At 43.4% G+C, this 20,130-nt stretch overlaps 1 protein-coding gene across 1 annotated transcript; it reads right to left on the minus strand.

The window, feature by feature from the left end:
• Window positions 1-7,730: 7,730 nt before the first annotated feature.
• LOC124962392 (flavin-containing monooxygenase 5-like) lies at window positions 7,731-19,927 on the minus strand. Its single transcript, XM_047521704.1, has 8 exons — window positions 19,793-19,927; window positions 16,271-16,459; window positions 15,746-15,908; window positions 14,211-14,353; window positions 13,933-14,132; window positions 12,209-12,558; window positions 11,340-11,412; window positions 7,731-9,055 (listed from the first exon to the last, which is right to left on the minus strand). The coding sequence occupies exons 1-8, from the start codon at window positions 19,925-19,927 to the stop codon at window positions 8,629-8,631; spliced, it is 1,680 nt and encodes a 559-aa protein (XP_047377660.1). The 3' UTR covers window positions 7,731-8,628.
• Window positions 19,928-20,130: the final 203 nt, after the last annotated feature.

Consider the following 20,130-nt stretch of genomic DNA (forward strand, 5'->3'; position numbering starts at 1 on the left):
TAAGGAGGGCTGGAAAGTGTTTAGGACACTTCAAGTTCACAGAATAGAGATTGTGCTGCTGAGAAATGCTCACAATTCAGCCGAGTAAGATTAAATCACCCATGATGTAGCCCCACCTGAACCTCAAAAGTACTTCAAAACATAGAATTGGAAGACAAAACCCTCAAAAGCCAGACCCCAAGGAGAAACAACCAGAGGGGGTCCTCAGTTCACACTTATGGACATCTATTCATACATCAAAACAGAGAGGTTCCAAAACTAATACAATATAACTACACAAAAAGGACACACACATAAAAGGAAAGGGAAATCTACCTCAACTGATGCATGAATTAAAGACCTCAGAAAACTCAAGAAAATAGGCAAACAAATGTTTTCCCCAAATTCATAATCCCTCCACAAAGGATCTCACAGATATGGAATTGGATAAAATTCCAGAGAAAGACTATAAAAAGCTGATAATTAAAATTTTCAATGAACTGAAATAAGACCAAAGGAATGAATTAAAAGAGCAAATATAGGAGATGGAAGATCATTTCAATAAAGAGAGAGAATGACAATAAATCAATAAAAACTACTGGAAATGAGAGACACAATGAATCAAATTAAGAATTCAATTGAAAGCATCACCAACAGATTAGATGGTGTAGAAAGTAGAACTTCAGACCTTGAAAACAGAATGTTAGACCTTCAAGACAGAGTGCATAAACTTGAGTACTCAGCATAAAATAAAAGCAAAAAAAAAAGAGACCATGGTCAGAATTAATGAGAACTCTGGGAAAACATCAAGAGAACAAACCTGAGAGTCTCTGGACTAGAAGAAAACATGGAGATACAGGATTAAGAAATTAAAAACATCTTCAGTGAGATAGTAAGATAGTAACAGAAAAATTTCCTCATACAAGAAATAAGATAGATGTCCATTTACGAGATGCATATAGGACCCCAAATGCCCAAGATCAGAACAGAACCTCTCCAAGACATATCATAATCAAAATGCCTAACAGAAATTAAGAAAAGAATATTAGAAGCTGCAAGAGAAAAATATTAGGTCACATTTAGAGGCAAAACCATTAAGGCTCACTTCTGACTTCTCAACCCAGACCCTAAAATCAAGGAGGACCTGGAATGAGATATTCCAAGATTTAAAAAAAAAAGTTGCCAGCCAATATTGCTATATTCAGCAAAGCTATCTTTCAAAATTAAGAAATAAAAATTTTCCATGACAAGGATAAACAAAAAGAACTCATAACTGCTAAGTCAGCACTACAAAGAAAGCTCAAAGATATACTGCACACAGAGGAACCCCCAAACAAATGCCAAAGACCCCAAATAGATTAAAATCACTAGAAGAGCAACCAACTAAATGAAAATCAAGATAAAATTAAAAATTTTCAACATAATGATTTTATAGTACTCTAGCAAAACCATTTTCTTACTCTTTAAGGCTGAGTAATACTCCATTGTGCATATATATGTATTTTTGGGCACCTAGGTTGGATCCATAGCTTAGCTATTGTGAACTGTGCTTCTGTAAACATTGATGTGGCCACATCCCTATAGTGTGCTGATTTTAGATTTTTTGGATGTATACCAAGGATAGTTGGGTCATATAGTGGTTCCATCCTTGTTTTTTGAGGAACACCCATACTGCTTTCCAGAGTGGTTGCACTAATTAGCCATTCCACTAATAATGTATGAATGTACATTTTCCCCTACATCCTTACCAACACTTATTATTATTTGTATTTTTGATAATTGCCATTCAGACTAGAGTGAGATGAAATCTAAATATAGTTTTGATTTGCATTTTCCTAATTGCTAGTTATGTTAAACATTTTTTCATGTATTTATTGATCATTTTTGTTTCTTCTTTTGAGAAGTATCTGCTTAATTCTTTTGCCCAGAATGTCAAAGTTTGAATGTTTTCTCTGCTGTGGAGAAGCTAGCCCAAAATAAGGTGAGCGAGGGAAAGGGGAAATTATATCAAAATAGAAGAAAGAAAAGTTGATGAAGGGGATTGAGGTGGAGAAAGAAGGGACAGAATAAGGGAAGAACAGTAGAATAAATCTGATCTAAATTTCCTCTGTGCATACCTGAATATACAATAATGAATCTCACCCTCATGTATATCCACAAGACACTAACTTAAAAATGAAAACTGAAAGTAAGTAGCAGAAAGATCATTAGAGTATAGGGGAGGGAAAGGAGATGTACTGGGGACTGAATTAGAGCAAATTATATTCCATACTTTTATAATTATGTCAAAATAAATCCTAGAGATGTCATGTATAACTAAAAAGAACTAATGAAAAGGGAAAAAATTAAAATCAGCAAACTACCCAAAATGGTAAGAAATTACAAACATGTGTCATTAATAACATTGAATGTAAATGGTTTCAAGTTTCCAATTAATAGACATAGATTAGCAGAATGAACCATCAGACAAGATCCAACTATATGCTGTTTGTAAGAGACTCATCTCATAGGCAGACACCCATAGGCTGAAAATGAAAGGATGGAAAAAATATTCCATGCAAACGGAGTCCAAAACAAGCAGGAGTAGCTATTTTCATATCTGATGAGGACATTTTCAAGCAAAAGTTAATCAGAAGAGACAAGGAAGGCACCTACATCCTGGCAAAAGGAACAATCCAACGAGAAGATAAAAATGATAGTAAATATATATGCCTCAAATATCAGTTTACCTAATTACATTAAAAAAGATACTCCTTGACATTAAATTCCCAATATACCCCAATACAATAATTTTGAGTGATTTCAACATACCCCTAGCATCAATAGGCAGGTTGTGCAAGCATAAAATCAGTAAAGATATTTCTGATCTAATAGAGATCTACAGAATATTTCACCCTAAAACAGCTGAATTTACTTTCTTCTCAGTAGCTCATGGAACCCTTTTCCAAAATTGACCATATTCTAGGTCACAATGTAAGTTTTAGTAAATAAAAAATAATTTATATAATGCCATGCATCCTATCAGATCACAATGGAATGAAAATAGAATCAACAGCAAGAAAAGTAATAGAAGTCACATGTGTACATGCAGATTGAAAATACTCTTTTAAATGAAGAATAATTATAGAAGAAAAGAGAGAAAAAGGCAAGAAATTCTTAGAAACAAATGATTACAGAGATACAACTTGTCAAAATCTGTGAGTCTGTATGAAAACAGTTATGTGATGAAATTTATAGCATTGAGTACCTAGGTTAAAACAACAGGTCCCAAATAAATAAGCTAATGCTCCACCTCAAGGCCTTAAAAAAGGGAAAACAAACTAATCCCACAATCAGCAGAAGACAGGAAGGAAGACCAAAGCTAAAATTAATGACATTGAGGGTAAAAAAAAAAGTACACAGGATCAAGGCAAAAAGAGTTGGTTCTTCAAAAAGATAAATAAGATTGATAAACCCTTGGCCAAAGTAACCAAAAGAAAAAAAGAGAAGACCCAAATAAACAAAATTAAAGAAGATACCATCACAGTCACTTCTGAAATCCAGAGGATCATTAGAAACTATTTTGAAAATTTATACTACAATAAACTGGAAAATCTAGAAGACATTGACAAATTTTAGAAACATTTGACATGTCCAAATTGAACCAGGAATATATAGACCTAATCAGGCCAATATCAAGTAATAAAATTGAAACACTAATTAAAAGCCTTCAAACAAAGAAAAGTTCAGGAACAGATAGATTCTCAGCTGAGCTCTACCAGACCTTTAAAGAAGAACTAAAACTGTCTTTCTGAAATTATTCTATGAAATCGAAATGCATTATATGAAGGCAGTATAACCCTAATAGCAAAACTAGAAAAAGACACATCAAGGAAATAAGACTATAGACCAATATCTCTGATGAACATAGAAGCAAAATCCTTAATAAAATATTAGCAAAATGCATTCCAAAACACCTCAAGAAGATAATACACTATGATCAAGTGGGTTTTATCCCAGGGATGCAAGCTCGGTTCAACATATGCAAATCAATAAATGTAATTCACACATAATAGAATTAAGGACAAGAATCACATGATCAACTCAATTGATGCAGAAAAGGTCTTTGATGAAATCCTGCACCCATTTATATTGAAAACCTGGAGAAACTAGGGATAGAAGGAACTTACCTCAACATTATAAAGACTACACCTGACAAACCCAAGGCCAGCATCATACTGAACAGAGAAAAACTGAAAGCATTTCCTATAAAATCAGGAACAAGATAAGGCTGTCCATTCTCACTACTCCTCTTCAATATAGTCTTTGAAACTCTACTCGGAGCAACCAGAAGAAAATTAAAGGCACATAAAAGAATATACATTAAAGGTAGACAAATAGGAAAAGAAGAAGTCAAATTATCTGTTTGTTGATGACATGATCCTATATCTAAAAGACCCACCCCCACCAAAACCAAAACCAAAACTCTACAGGACTTCTAGAGCTGATAAATTATGCAAAGTAGCAGGATACAAGATCGACATTCATTAATCAATAGATTTCCTATACTACAACAGGGATTCTACTGAGAAAGAAATCAGGAAAAATCATCTCCCCTTCCCAATAACCAAAAAAAAAAAAAAAAAAAAAAAAAAGGGGGGGGGATCAACCTAATCAAGGACTGAAAAATCTCTACATTGAAAATCATAGAACGCTGAAGAAATAAATCAAAGATGGCCTCAGAAGATGAAAAGACCATGATCTTGGAAAGGCAGAATCAAATCGTCAAAATGGCCGTACCACCAAAGCATCACACAGATCTAGTGAAATCCCCATCCAAATATCCCTGATATTCTTCACAGAAATAGAAAAAATAGTAATTAAATTGATTTGAAAGAATATAGCCAGAATAGCTAAAGCAATCCTGAGCAAGAAGAATGTGAAGGTATCACAATATCTGATCTCAAATTATACTGATGATGCTGCAGATCTATAGTAACAACACTGACATCAAAATAGGTATGAAGTGTGGAGAGCAAATGAGCCCAGGTCATCGGCTGAGCCCGCGGTGTCAGCAAAAGCCAAATCTGGGAGACATTCCTTGCCAAAAGGTGAGGATATGTGAACAACCTTGACACTGGGCTTTATGGTGGGTTTTATTCCAGAAATACCCCTGCTTACGGGGGTACTGTCTGTTGTCAGGGAGGGGTTGAACTGGATTTCCTTCTGCCCTAATCTGGGTGATTGAGTGAATTCTCCCAGTTTCCCAGAAACAAAAATGACCTTGGTAGGCCTTTGAAAGGCCATCTTCATTTGACTTTGATGTTGAATATTGGAACGATAGAGTCATTGAGGATCGGATCTGTCTAGGCACACAGAGGCTTACCTGGGCTCTCCTTGTTCTATTGCTCAGCTTTTGTTCTCTTTGCCATCCTGGTGGGTCAGGGGGTGGAAACATTTGCCCCTTCTAACGGGAATTGCCTGTGGTCTGAGGTTCTGAAGCATCTCTTCCAAGGACGCAAGTCAGTGGAGGGGACAAGCAGAAAGGGGCGAGAGCCAGGAAGGGGCCCTGCCTGGTGTGTGGCAGGTGGAGACTTATGAACCGTCCAGGCAAGGAGAGGCCCCCACCGTCTACAGCTCTGATACTCTGAGGAAGGGAACTTCCAGACGGTGGGCCTGAGAACAGGAAGAGTGACCCAGGGGCTCCTGGAGCCTGGATTACTGCTCCATCTGCAGATGCTCTGACTGACCCTTTGACTTTCAGAGCCACCAGGGGTGATGAGCGGCCCCTGGGGGTTGAGGAGGGGCTCCTGTGTCTGCTCCAGCTGCAGTCTGAGCTCACAGCAGCTCTTCCTGACATGGCTGAGAAGCATCCCTTTGACTTTGTGAGGTTGTTGCACGTCCCTTGGAGAGGACGGCAATTTTCACCTGATGAATAATTTGCTGGAGTGGTAAGTTCAAAATCTGAGTGGTGTTTCTTCTTTGCTATTTTCTGAAGGGTTTTAGAGAGTTGGTGTGCCAGATTAGAAAGGTTGGGGGATTAAATAGTGGCTCAATTTAACCCAACTTCTTTTCCAAATGTAGCTAGTTCACCTAACCCGTTCAAGGTGACATTAAAGAGAAAGATGTTGTAGGTGTCTTGGAAGTGAATTTCCATGCCTGAATATTACCTGAAGGCATTTTTTGAACTTCTCGAATAGTCAAGAATGGAGACGTCAGGCTTTTGAGTGCCACTGGATTTTACTGCAGTCAACTACCTTAGGGAAAAATTGAGGAATTTCCTGGAAAGGGGTCTGGGCTCGTTGCTGGACCTGGTTTTGATCTCCAAGTGTATGTTTATGAGAATGTCCCACAGAATCCCTTCATTTAACTTCAGAAGACCATTCGCTTTGCCTTCAGTCACTGACATGGGGAAAAGTTGAGGAAGGTGAGAAACACTTGGTTACCATGGGACACCCTTTAGCATGACCTGTGGGGTCTGTGACCACATCAGGAATTCTTCAGGGATGGCCCTGAGCTCAGCCTTGGTCCAAGAAGTGTGCACAGTGGGAGGTCCTCCTGTGCTGTTGGCTGCCTGGCTTTGAAAGGTTCAGCAAGGATGGGACAGGGGTCCAGGGGTCTCCAGGTTGTCTCTGCAATAATACTGGGTGGATTAGGCTGTTGGGGTGGTTTTGGTGGTGGAGCGGGGGTGGAGAGATGGTAGCCCCAGTGGGGGTCTTGGGAGAGGTGAGAAAGCTCCGAGAGGGAGGGATGCAGCGTCTGTAGGAAGGGTAGGAGTCAGGGCAGGGAAGGGACAGGAAGAGGAAGGCAGAGGCTTGGAAGTACCAGGAAAGGGCTGTCTCAACCAGCTTTGACTGTCTTATGAATTTAATGATCCACCCTAGGTAGCTGACTTACCTTGGGGTATATTTCACAGTTTGCCTTTGAGGGTTAAACAGGAAGTTGGGAGGAATGCTCTTTAGAAACTTTGATAAAATCATTTTTTTCCAAATAAAAACTCTTTTGGACACACTAAATGGATAAGAGTTTTGGGGTTTTGATCAGCCATTCACCAGTGTGGAACAGATTCAAAATCATGTTCCAAAAACCCATGGCCCCCAGAGTGGCTCCCCTTGGGCAGGGATCTCAGGCAGGCACCATGACCTTCCTTAGAGGCAATTGCTCCATCCAGCCTCTGGGGGACCCCAGAAGGGCACAGACCTATGCAGCTAAGGTGTAAGAACCTGCAATCAGATTGGCTACTAAAAGTCGCTGTTCTTCAGACACTTTCTCATAGTAAAGTCTCACTGTTTATCATGATTTCTCTTGATGGAAATAATATTTAGCAGAGACTTTCCAAGAGATAGTAGGTCAGCTGTTCTAAAACATATCTTAGCAAAAATGCTTATTAGTTCATGATGAGGATCCAATCAGAAATAATGGGCTCCTGAACAATTTAGATTCTGTTGCATATAAAGTGTAGATGTCACAGAGGATATTTTATTACTGTGCAAAGTCATGGCTTATAAGAGGTTGATGTTGAAATCCCTCCTCCACTTAAATTCCTGACAGTGTTATGGGTCTGATTTTATCTAATTGGCTCATTATTTGCTTATCCGCATTTCCATTTTTTGGTTGGTAAATAAAAAGTTGAACTCAAATTTGTGGCCTATTGATGGCTCATACATAAGTCATTATAGAAAATGTTTTTCCCTAAATTCTTTATTTTTAAGTTCCCAAATGTGAAACAAAACAAACAAAAAAGATTTGAAGAAGGAGTACAGTGAGCACCCGAATCCCATTTTCCTAGAATCCCCAGATGTTGACATTTGGTCCTTTTCATGTTACCACTCTCTGCCACTCTTACAGGCACACCCAGTTATTCTTGTGTCTTTTTCAGGTAAATTGTGGCTATCATGATACTTTATTGTGCTTCTGTGTGCATCTTCTAAAAGTAAGCATGTCTTAGTACATGACCACAACACCAGTAAGACCCCAGCCAGCATCGCCATGAATTCAGGAGGACCACCTCTGTGCATTGCAGGTTAAACCTCCCTCTGTGCTAAAACTAGCAGTTAGTGCACAGTGTATTTTGTCACTCTTCCACTGTACTAGTCTCCATTAATACAGACAACGCTTCCTGTCTCTTTAAGGTGTAGGTTGACGTAATGTTGCAGTTTTTAGACTGCCAGGAAAATATCTTAAGAACATTTTCTTTCTTCATTTTCTGGTTCCTCAAATACATTTCAGTTGAACAGTGTTGGCCCTGTACCAGAGGTGATGTTGGGCTTCTGATGGCATCGGGGTAGAAACTGCAGTTTCACGTGGACGTGTTGACCCTCCCTTACTGGTGCTGTGTGGTCAGTTGGCTGAAGGTGGTGACTGGTTTTTCTGTTGGAAAGACGGGTCTTCATGTGCAGTAGAAATGGTGCTTGTGGGGGGTGCTTGAGGCCCCAGAGTGCACACTTGAGGTCTGTTGCTGGTTTTGTTTTGTCACTGCCCTTGGTTTTCACATGAGCCCCACTTTTTGTTTCACCGTCCTTTGTTGGTAAACTTGATGCTTCAAATTCCTTCGGAAATAAAGGAGCCACAAGCTACGCATTTCACACCTCCCTCATATAGAGCATGTGGGAAAATCATTACTGGAGTGATTGTTTTCTTTGAAATATCTGTATGTGAGCTAGTCCTTTCTCACATTAACTCATTAACTGTTTCCTTTTGATAGACTTCAAATCTAAGTGCCTGGTTCTTCTCTGGTTCCAGGACCATCTGTGTGATGATGACCACAGAAGCAGAGAGAAAAAGGACTGCGCAGACCCTTGCCACCCACAGCCACCTAGAGGAAGAGGAGCCAGAGGGTTGCAGCACACGTGTTCTCAGGGGCTTGAGGATCCGGTCTCTCTGGGTGAGGATGGCTGCCCGGGCCCCCATCCACTTGCCGGGCCCCTGCAGGCGGTACTGGTATGGGGTGCAGGGCCCATAGAAAACCTCCTTGGCCAGCTTGGCATCCCAGAGGAGGAGGGAGAACAGGCTGGGCTTGACTCCAAGCTCAGAAGCAATTTCGTCCATGTAGTCGATGTACTGCACTCGATGTGCGTCTCTTGGGCTCTCCATGAACCTGGAATAGGAAGGACGGTGTTGGAAGGCTAGGTCACATTTCCATTGGTATTGTCCTGAGTTTCCAAGGGACTTTATTTCTGCTTGTTTCTTGACTTTGTTGTCTTCTGCTTATCAAACCATCTTCATGTCCTACACGTGCCTTGGCTTCCCTAGAATACTATGATCTCAGCACAAAATGTGAATGCCTTAGGTCTGTAGACCTCCCAGAGTGCCCAGCTCAGGGGCGTGTCTGTAGAAGTGCCCAGTGGAAGGGCAGGTGAAGCTGAGGTCCCCATTTCCCTTGCAGACACAGCTCATCGCATAGCCCTCCAGTCCCATCACCGCACAGCTCAGACTAGCAGGGAGTAAGTGGAGTGAAGGGTGCTACCTTGCCCTGCGCACTTCGTGCTTCCAGGCTACAACCTGTCTTTTCATGGGTTGATTCTGGACAACAGTTCCTGGGACACTCAGACAATCAGAAATGCATTCTTGCTTCCTACATGGACTTCTTCCACCTACTTAGAAATTAAAAATCACTCCAGAACTGGGGCTGTGGCTCAGTGGCAGAGCGCTTGCCTAGCACGTGTGAGGCATGGGGTTCAATCCTCAGCACCACATAAAATTAAAAATAAAATAAAAGTGTTGTGTCTATCTACAACTAACAAAACAAAACAAAACAAAAAACACTCCAGTAGATCATTCTTGGGTCAAAGAGAAACAAGACTGGAATTTCTGACTATCGAAAAAATATCCGAACTTTTCATAATTCTGGGAAGAGTTGTTAGAAGATCTTAAGATTTGCAAAATTAAAAGACAATGATAGTTTCCATGGTTACATTTGACATGAAAATAAAGGAATAAACCTAGACCAATAATGCTGGAAACAATGGAAAAATGTGACCTCAAATTTCTTTCTTAAATAAGTGCTAAACTGTAATATTTACGTTAATTATATATGTATTATAGAATGATAAGTGTACATCATACATGATATTTTCAAATAGCATGAAGTCCTCATCCTTTTAAAGTCTAATTAAGATATTGTCTAGCATACAAAAGCACTCACTGCTCATTGATTTTATAAGATTATCAGCTTCTAAACAACATGACAAGAATAGAAAAAGGGGGAGTGAGGAACGGAAAATCACAGACCCTTCCCATCCATGAAAGTTCAGAAATTACAAATGAACTTCTATCAAACAGTAAACAAATTGTAAAATAATCACACAGTGACCGATTAATCTTTGTTCCTAGAAATTAACACATGTTTAGTACTAGGAAACGTACTCTATAATCCATGCCATCAACATGTCAATGGTGGAAATCCCTGGCATTTTAGAATATGTCCAAATGGCTTTTTGTAAAATCCAACATGCTTTTCTTTGCACAAGTTGGGAATCCAAGGACACGTTCTGAACTACAGTGGTCAATATCATTTTCAACAATAAAACACTAATAGTAGTTAAAAAAAATCCATAAATAAAACAAGAACATCTAGATCCTCCTTTATAAGCAGAGATCATCTCATAACACAGAACTAAGGAAGAGGTACCAGAAAGAAGATTCAAATATAAGAAAAGAAGAGTGAAAATTAGAGCCAACTTCATGGTCACTTACCCACCTAGGATAGCCAAGTAAAGAATCATTATAACTAACAAAGGAGTAAAATGTTCTGATTACAGCATAAGGGTACTTAAAGAGAAAACTTTCATGAAGTCTAGAAATAATTAGTTAGAAAGCACAGATGAAATCCATTTCCCTTAGCAACAAAGCTATGAACTACCAAGAATAGACTTAATGGCATTTATATGTACTGTTTAATTTTATAGCCTATACTGTGGATCTAGTTAGGAAATTGCAAAAGGATACATCCTCCAAAGTTCTCCTGAGTGTGCTCTTGAGTATGGGTTTGTTGCAGAGCACACAGAGTAGGTGTTTACCAGGGTGAAGTGAGCACACATCTTTCTAGGCTACTCTTGATTGTATTTGTGCAGTGTGTGTTTCTACATTCTAAGCTGAGCGGATTTCTTCTGTTTTTCTGACTTTGGTTCTGGCAGGGAGTATAGGCACACTTCCTGCTGTTCTGGTGGTCCTCACTTTGGAGGTCGCTCATCGCAGGGACTGGACATTCTGTGAGACTGATGTACCAGGCTGGGCACTTTCTACACCTGTACCCATGCATGATGTCCCAGAGCTAGAATTATCTTAGGGGGTCTTGCTAAGAACCAGTTGTTCAAAGAGGAATGGCGAATAGGACCTTCTAACCCTGTTTCCTATTCTTAGCCAGCAATCAGGTTTCTTACTCTCTTGCCATTTTCGTTTTCCTTCTGTTGACCTCAGCCATCATGTCAGTCTCTGAGGGTAATTTTTTCAGTCCTAAGAAAAAACGAGAGAAATTTAAGGAGGTCTGGGGCGACAGGTAAACAAAAAGAAAAGTTTTGAAAGGGAAGGGTCAGCATTTTGTGGAACTCATGATTAAAGCACTTTGTACAAAATCCCAAGGAAGAGAATTTCCTATCAGTCTCAGGAATCAGGAGGGGAGTCAACTTCCCGTAAGAGAAGTAAGCTTTGAGTCGTTCCTCACTTTAAATCCACAAGAAAATTTGTGAATACCAAGAATGCCCATACCATGTGTTTAACCTTCCAATGACACTCAGACTCCACTGACCTGACTCCAGTCCTCTGTCATTTAAACATTCTCTGGTCTGCAGCTCACATCTCAGATACAATCCCTCAAGCTTCAGAGCAGGTGGAAAGTCACACTGTATCCGCATGAACTGTGCAGTGAGGGAAAACGTTCCAACCTGCAGTGATGCTTTTGGTAAGATGTAAATGTCCTAGTGGCCTGTGTGTGAATCTGAGTGCTGGGGGCAGAAAGGACACGGCAGAATGAAGGTCTAAGCAGGAAGAGATACAGAGACCAGGGGCAGAACGAAGGGAAGGAGGCACAGGCACTCTAAGCTGTTCCTCCCGTTCCTTCCTTGGATGCTTTCGTTTTTAACAGTATTCTTTCAGAAATGAAAAATCAGCTTTCTAGAGAATACAAAATAATTTCTTGTGGCACAATTTCAGGTGCTTTGATAAAAGACACATTGAACAGAAGCGCTCTGGGTGCCTTGCCACTCATGCATGATCAGGAGCCCAGCCTGTTCGTGGGAAGAGCAGTGCATACCTTGGAATACACGCACAACCCATCGGCTCTGGAGTTCGGACGTGGGAATGAGGGCTCCCGCTGGCTGGAGGATGCCAAGGAAAGCCAGCGTTGGCTTCTCCAGCTGAGGAGGGAAGACGAACTTATACATGGAGTGTTGGCTGCCCAGGATTGCCAAGTCGTCCTCCAAGAAAGGGAAGGAGAAGGTGTATCCTGTGGCAAAGAGGACGACGTCCACGTTCTCTTCAGTGCCATCCTCAAAGATGGCGGATGTCTTGGTGAACTCCTTCACATTTGGTTTCATCAGCACTCTTCCTGTGATTATGCGATTTGGCAGGTCATCACTGAAAACTGTTTGATATGAAAAAACTCTGCATGATAAAGGGGGTAATGTAAGGAAGTGAAAATAAAGTTCCTCCAGAAAGAAACAGTGTAGATAAATACTCAGAAGCCACCACAGCATTTCAACAATGTTGATTATTTCATCGTCATCCTTAGAAAGGTGGTATAGTTTATTGTTTAAGAACTTGATGTTCATAGTCTGACGTCAGCCCCTCTACTGGTTCTACCGTTAGCCACTGTGAGACCTTGGACAAATCCCCAAACACTTCAGCCTCACTTTCTAAATTTGTGAAACCATAATGATATGACAGTGAAATCAGATTGGGCCAATCAGGTGACAATACACAGTAGACATTATTAGATATTCTTTTTAAGGAATAGGTCTTTTTATTTTTAACATTTATTTCATCTTAATTATATATGAATATTTATATTAGTGGGTCATTTATACTTTTTGCAGACCTACAAGGTGAAATGGAATCTTTTTTTTTGGGTAGGACTGGGGATCTGTTGGATTAAATACTATTCAGTCCCTAGAAAGCTTGCAGTGAGAGGAGATCTGTAACAAACATGGTAACGTGGGAAATGGAGAGGGGAGTGGATGCCTCTCTGATCTTTAATCTTTGAGAGGGTCTGAACAGGGTGACCTTGGTCATAAGGTAAAGGTGTACACCCATAAACCGATAAACTTTCGAAGGAAGCCACCTGCATGATGGGCGTGTGACGAGTCCTATGATTGCCCCTTGCTTGTAAGTGAAGGCAGCCCTTCATGTGTCCCCGACCACTGCCACTGCCTGCTGAGCAGTAAGCGAGCAAACGTCCAAGCCTTCTCCACTGAGTATTCCAAGTCCTCTGCCTGGGCTCCATAAATGGTATGCTTGGGGCATTTGCAGCCCCAGAGTTGAACAGCATCGACCTCAGGGCCTTGTACGTGCTAAGCAAGCACTCTGCCACGGAGCTACCGCAGCACTTTTGTGCTTCATTTTGAGAAATGGTCTTCCTAAGTGCCCAGGTATCCTCTTGTTTTATTCCCTGACCCATTGGGATTACAGGCATGGGCCACCAAGCCCAGTGGGTAAATGGCTTTGAATTCAAGAGCGAACAGAGTAGACAGGTGATGACAAACAGGGAAGTAGACAGGTCAGAATGACATGGTCTGGGATCCCAGTAAAGCAGGTGTTTGAGTCTCTTCCCCACTCCTCACCCCATGCAGATCAATTACACCTTAATGGAACGTCCAAGACTACCAGTATGAAGGAAATAACTTGGATGTTATCAATCAAAATTAATTCTATCCACAGGTAGAACAGTACCCTTTAATCCTGGTTCTTTGCAAATAACTTATAGACTGTGCACCAGCTCGCAGCGTCCAGCCCTGGTGGCTCTCCTCCACCCGCGCCTACCTGTGTGCAGCCTGCAGCCCGTAGTTGGCGTGGTTGAACTGTGTGTTCAGCTTATTCTCTGCCCACCTGTTGATCAGGAAGGAGGGCAGCAGTTTCTGGACTGCCCTGTTGTACCGGGTGAAGAGCACGGTGTCCATGGGGTTGCCGTCGTCCCACACCCGTTTCCAAATCCACGCGCCGCGTCTCGTGCTGAGGAAAACCTGCGGAGAAGAAACGCTGCCCAGTAACCATGTTTTTGTTTATCACCCTGATCTCAGAATGAGTGCGAAATGCCAAACCTGTTCAGCAACGCGACTGATCTCGACAGCCACATCTGCTCCAGAGTTCCCGATGCCAATCACAACCACTCTCTTCCCCGCAAAAGCGTCTGGGTGCTTGTACTCCCGGCTGTGCAGGTATCTGCCCCGGAACTCCTGGATGCCTGTGAGGAACAGCCCAGAGTCCACGTCACCAGCAGAGACGGAAAAGCTATTTGTTTCTAAACTGTTTCTAATTTGTTTCTAAACGGGAGTGAGTGTCACTTAAACCCCTTCTGTGCTGTTGGTCAGTCACTGGAAAATGATAGAATGAGATTAAGGAAGGAACAAAATATCCAAATGCAGTGTCCCTTTGACTGAGACCAAAATCAAGCAGACTAAAGTTTCTCCTTAAAAACCAACTTTAAATTTTTTCACTGTGGTGACTGGCGTCACCTCAGGATGTTATTATCCTTTTCTGATTCTCTACTGACACAAGAAAACTGCTCTTCACTTCCTGTAACACTGGAAAGGAACTCAGAAGTGCATGAAGATCCTAGCCACATGCAGCAGTGCCTTCCAGAGAAGCTGCATGGAGCATCAGAGTTTAGAGTGGTCATATGGAAAAGGTGTGGAAAATCATTTCAAATTAATAACGTTTATTTTTACCTGATACATTCAAGCTTGGTAATATGCAAATGATATATAAAGGAATTGATATAGTTTGTGTAGTTTTAGTCTGTCTTTGAGAGCTGTTTGTATTTTACACAGAAAGCCCATTTCACTGGTCAGTCTCACTACAAGTGCTCATAGACATGTGGCTCAGAGTCACTGTAATTAGCACAATCAATATCACAGGTTGGAGAGCAATTTGAAAGAAAATTTTATTGTATTAAAAAATACTATGTATACTAGTACAAAGCCAAAAATTGTTATGGCATGTTTCAGGATCCACTGAGTGTTGCTAGGACCTCTAAAATACCTAAAGTTACTCCCCATCCTCTTTGAGACCTGCTGCCAGGGTGTACTCAGGACCTCCCACATTTCGCTTTTTGTGGACTATCGAGAAGTCCTCCTTATTGATGTTTCTGCTTTGGGTTTCCTCCCTGTCAATCAGTCTTCCTACCACTGCAGGACAGAATGTTATTAGATGCATGTGTGAACAAGTAGCGGCTCCCCCGTGCCCAAACACACATGTGCGCGCGCGCTCACACACACACACACACACACACACACACACACACACTGCAGTGGTTGCTCACTGACTCTCACCTACCTCTCCTGCCCACACACCTGCTCCTCCCACAGCAATTGTGTGACCTCCCTGAGATCCTAGCCAGGCCACACTCCACTGCTCACTTACTACTACTTTCTGGAAGGCCAGTCCCCTGCCTTGGTTGCCTGGAGAACTCTGGGCTTCCAGTTCCAAGGCTACTTCTATTACCAGATCTTTCCTGAATGTTCCTCTCTGCATCCCACTCTGCCACGCAGACACTTCTGTGCTGTGCCCGTGATAGCGTGAGCTCTGAGGTTCTTGGAATCCAAAGATGTGTCTCTCACACTCTTCAGTTAAATACCTGCAAACTCCTGTAAGGGCAAATGCTTTTCAGTGTAATGGCCGCTGCAGATCATGACCCCATCGAAGATGTAGGATTTCTGCTTCCCATCAGCTTCGACCACAACTCGCCACTGGCCAGAGGATGAAAAGTCAGGGCACCTCCTCACGCTGCACACCTTTGCCTGGGAAGCAAGGGGCAGGCAGCCTTAGTTCTAGAGCACTGCTCCCAGGTCCATTTCCCCAGAGAACTCCGTGTTTTGACAAATAAAGTGGGAGGTAACTTCTCTGTTGGTAGCCCCTGGAACCCCTATTCTCCATCTCATATAATCAAGTGAAAGGTAGTCTTTGGGGACAAATCCTGAGACAGTGGCCCTCGGTGGGGCTGTCAGATAGAAAGGGACCTTGGCTGATGCTGAGAATGAGGAGACAGGATATCTCTTGGAGGACTGTGGGGAACCTGCAGACCAGATGGGTGTCTGCCTGCACTGCCTGTGAAGACTGCCTGGACCTCGTGCAGGTGCCGAGCAGGGCTCCCATCCCTTACCAGGAACTCGATGTGCTGCATGAGACCAAAGTGCCTGGCGTACATCCTGAGATACTCCATCATTTTGGAATTGTGCATGTAGTTGGGAAAATGGTCGGGAACGGGGTAGTCGCTGAAGGCTGTCATCTCCTTGGAGGTGTTGCAGGTAAGGGATTTGTATATGCCAGCTCGTCCAGAGTCAGGTGTCTCCTGCAGGAAGCAAACCAGCCATGGCCCCCAGGGTTCAGGCACACAGCAGGCAATGTGTGGGGCCATCAGCCTGTGGGGTTGGGACTGCTCTTGGGCTATTGGGTTTGTACAGTAAGCTGAACAGGATGGAGGGGCTGGAGTCAGCTCATGAAGGGAGATGTGTAGAATCCTGTTCATGGGGATGGACCCTAGGTGGTTGCCTGATCATATCCCAACAGGACACTGTCCGGGCAGATAGAACACCCCAAGGGGCAGGGGAAGGAGGAGAAGTGGAAAGGGACGTGCCAAGAATGAACTGAAGCAAATTATGTATTTTGCAAGTATGAATATGTCACTAAGACCCCCACTATTATTTATAATATAATGCACTAATAAAAACATTGAAAGTAATAAAAACACAACACAACAAACAAATCCCAGACAAACAAAATAAAAAGAAATGTGAAAAGGAGTGGCAAAGGGAGTTTTCCAAAGAGAAATTCAGCCTCACGGCTAGAGGAACATGGATTAGGAGGAGGCCTTGGAAATAAGCATCACACGACATGGGAGGAAACAGTCATGAAAATGTGCTGTGTCCTAACTCATGAGCTGACTGAGCAGGTGAAGTCAGGCCAGCGCCACGATCACTGCAGACGACGGTGGATGCCTTGGAAGCCTCCTGTAACAAGGGTGACGTCTCCCTGCTGTCCAGCAGCACTCACTGCCTGTCCATCAGGGACACGTCCATGTGTGAATGGTGTCAGTCTACCTGTAACAAGGGTGAAGTCTCCCTGCTGTTTAGAAACACTCACTGCCTGTCCATCAGGGACGGGTCCATGTGTGAATGGTGTCAGTCTACCTGTAACAAGGGTGAAGTCTCCCTGTTGTTTAGAAACACTCACTACTGGTCCGTCAGGACAGGTCCATGTGTGAATGGTGTCAGTCTACCTGTAACAAGGGTGAAGTCTCCCTGTTGTTTAGAAACACTCACTACTGGCCCTTCAGGACAGGTCCATGTGTGAATGGTGTCAGTCTACCTGTAACAAGGGTGAAGTCTCCCTGTTGTTTAGAAACACTCACTCCTGGTCCATCAGGGACGGGTCCATGTGTGAATGGTGTCAGTCTACCTGTAACAAGGGTGACGTCTCCCTGTTGTTTAGAAACACTCACTACTGGCCCTTCAGGACAGGTCCATGTGTGAATGGTGTCAGTCTACCTGTAACAAGGGTGAAGTCTCCCTGTTGTTTAGAAACACTCACTGCCTGTCCATCAGGGACGGGTCCATGTGTGAATGGTGTCAGTCTACCTGTAACAAGGGTGAAGTCTCCCTGTTGTTTAGAAACACTCACTACTGGTCCATCAGGGACGGGTCCATGTGTGAATGGTGTCAGTCTACCTGTAACAAGGGTGACGTCTCCCTGTTGTTTAGAAACACTCACTACTGGCCCTTCAGGACAGGTCCATGTGTGAATGGTGTCAGTCTACCTGTAACAAGGGTGAAGTCTCCCTGTTGTTTAGAAACACTCACTGCCTGTCCATCAGGGATGGGTCCATGTGTGAATGGTGTCAGTCTACCTGTAACAAGGGTGAAGTCTCCCTGTTGTTTAGAAACACTCACTCCTGGTCCATCAGGGACGGGTCCATGTGTGAATGGTGTCAGTCTACCTGTAACAAGGGTGACGTCTCCCTGTTGTTTAGAAACACTCACTACTGGCCCTTCAGGACAGGTCCATGTGTGAATGGTGTCAGTCTACCTGTAACAAGGGTGAAGTCTCCCTGTTGTTTAGAAACACTCACTGCCTGTCCATCAGGGACGGGTCCATGTGTGAATGGTGTCAGTCTACCTGTAACAAGGGTGAAGTCTCCCTGTTGTTTAGAAACACTCACTCCTGGTCCATCAGGGACGGGTCCATGTGTGAATGGTGTCAGTCTACCTGTAACAAGGGTGACGTCTCCCTGTTGTTTAGAAACACTCACTACTGGCCCTTCAGGACAGGTCCATGTGTGAATGGTGTCAGTCTACCTGTAACAAGGGTGAAGTCTCCCTGTTGTTTAGAAACACTCACTGCCTGTCCATCAGGGACGGGTCCATGTGTGAATGGTGTCAGTCTACCTGTAACAAGGGTGACGTCTCCCTGTTGTTTAGAAACACTCACTACTGGCCCTTCAGGACAGGTCCATGTGTGAATGGTGTCAGTCTACCTGTAACAAGGGTGAAGTCTCCCTGTTGTTTAGAAACACTCACTGCCTGTCCATCAGGGACGGGTCCATGTGTGAATGGTGTCAGTCTACCTGTAACAAGGGTGAAGTCTCCCTGTTGTTTAGAAACACTCACTCCTGGTCCATCAGGGACGGGTCCATGTGTGAATGGTGTCAGTCTACCTGTAACAAGGGTGACGTCTCCCTGTTGTTTAGAAACACTCACTACTGGCCCTTCAGGACAGGTCCATGTGTGAATGGTGTCAGTCTACCTGTAACAAGGGTGAAGTCTCCCTGTTGTTTAGAAACACTCACTGCCTGTCCATCAGGGACGGGTCCATGTGTGAATGGTGTCAGTCTACCTGTAACAAGGGTGAAGTCTCCCTGTTGTTTAGAAACACTCACTCCTGGTCCATCAGGGACGGGTCCATGTGTGAATGGTGTCAGTCTACCTGTAACAAGGGTGAAGTCTCCCTGTTGTTTAGAAACACTCACTACTGGTCCGTCAGGACGGGTCCATGTGTGAATGGTGTCAGTCTACCTGTAACAAGGGTGACGTCTCCCTGCTGTCCAGCAGCACTCACTGCCTGTCCATCAGGGACGGGTCCATGTGTGAATGGTGTCAGTCTACCTGTAACAAGGGTGACGTCTCCCTGCTGTTCAGCAGCACTCACTCCTGGTCCGTCAGGACAGGTCCATGAGTGAATGGTGTCAGTCTACCTGTAACAAGGGTGACATCTCCCTGCTGTTCAGCAGCACTCACTCCTGGTCCGTCAGGACAGGTCCATGAGTGAATGCACTGCTTTAAACTTCAACAAGGCAGCCCACAGAGCAACTTGGAGGTGACCCGTGGTCTGGAGGCAAGGGCCACGGTCAGCATGCAGGTGACCTCTTGGCCTGTCACCAAGTCTGCCAGAGCAGAACATGTCAGTTTTATGTGCAGACAGCCCAGGGGCTCCGTGGAGCTGTTGGGGACCTGAAGGAAACGGGTCCTGCAAGTGCTGGAGAAGTCGTCACTTCATCTCAGAGTAGATATTCCTACTTAGAAAGAAGAGCAAGGAATGAGCAAGGGCGTGGTCAGAGTGAGCAGAGCTGGAGTTCTAGCATCTCTCTTCACAGAGACAACTCACTCCACAAGCAAGTGTGCAGGCTTACCTCGTATCTCCACAGTCCTCCAATGTCACTGCCCTTTTCAAAACACGTGGGCTCCAGTCCCGCCTCCAGGCAACTCTTAATGGCACCTAAGCCGCAGACCCCGGCGCCAATCACTGCGATTCTTTTTACTTTCATGGTCCCTTAAGTAAAGGAGAATTCTTTAGGTTATCTTGTGATAAAGTCAAGCTCTCTAGTCACGTCAGAGGCCTCTGCATTTTAGGACCCATCATTGGTGGTGAGAGTTTGCTTGCCTCTGGTGTTTGGAAAGCACACACACATCCACACACCCCAGCCCTCTACGTCAGAAGGTTGTGTGTGACCTTCGGCAAGTGTAGGTG

Source organism: Sciurus carolinensis, chromosome 12, assembly GCF_902686445.1.
Source record: "Sciurus carolinensis chromosome 12, mSciCar1.2, whole genome shotgun sequence".
NCBI classification, from domain to species: domain Eukaryota; kingdom Metazoa; phylum Chordata; class Mammalia; order Rodentia; family Sciuridae; genus Sciurus; species Sciurus carolinensis.

Coding starts and splice junctions, on each gene's coding strand:
- LOC124962392 (XM_047521704.1), bottom strand. CDS start 19,927: ATGAAAGTAAAAAGAATCGCAGTGATTGGCGCCGGGGTCTGCGGCTTA. Junction 14,354..15,745: donor GCCCTTACAGGAGTTTGCAG/GTATTTAACTGA, acceptor TGTTCCTCACAG/GCATCCAGGAGTTCCGGGGC. Junction 9,056..11,339: donor AAAACGAAAATGGCAAGAGA/GTAAGAAACCTG, acceptor TTCCTATTCCAG/GTTCATGGAGAGCCCAAGAG.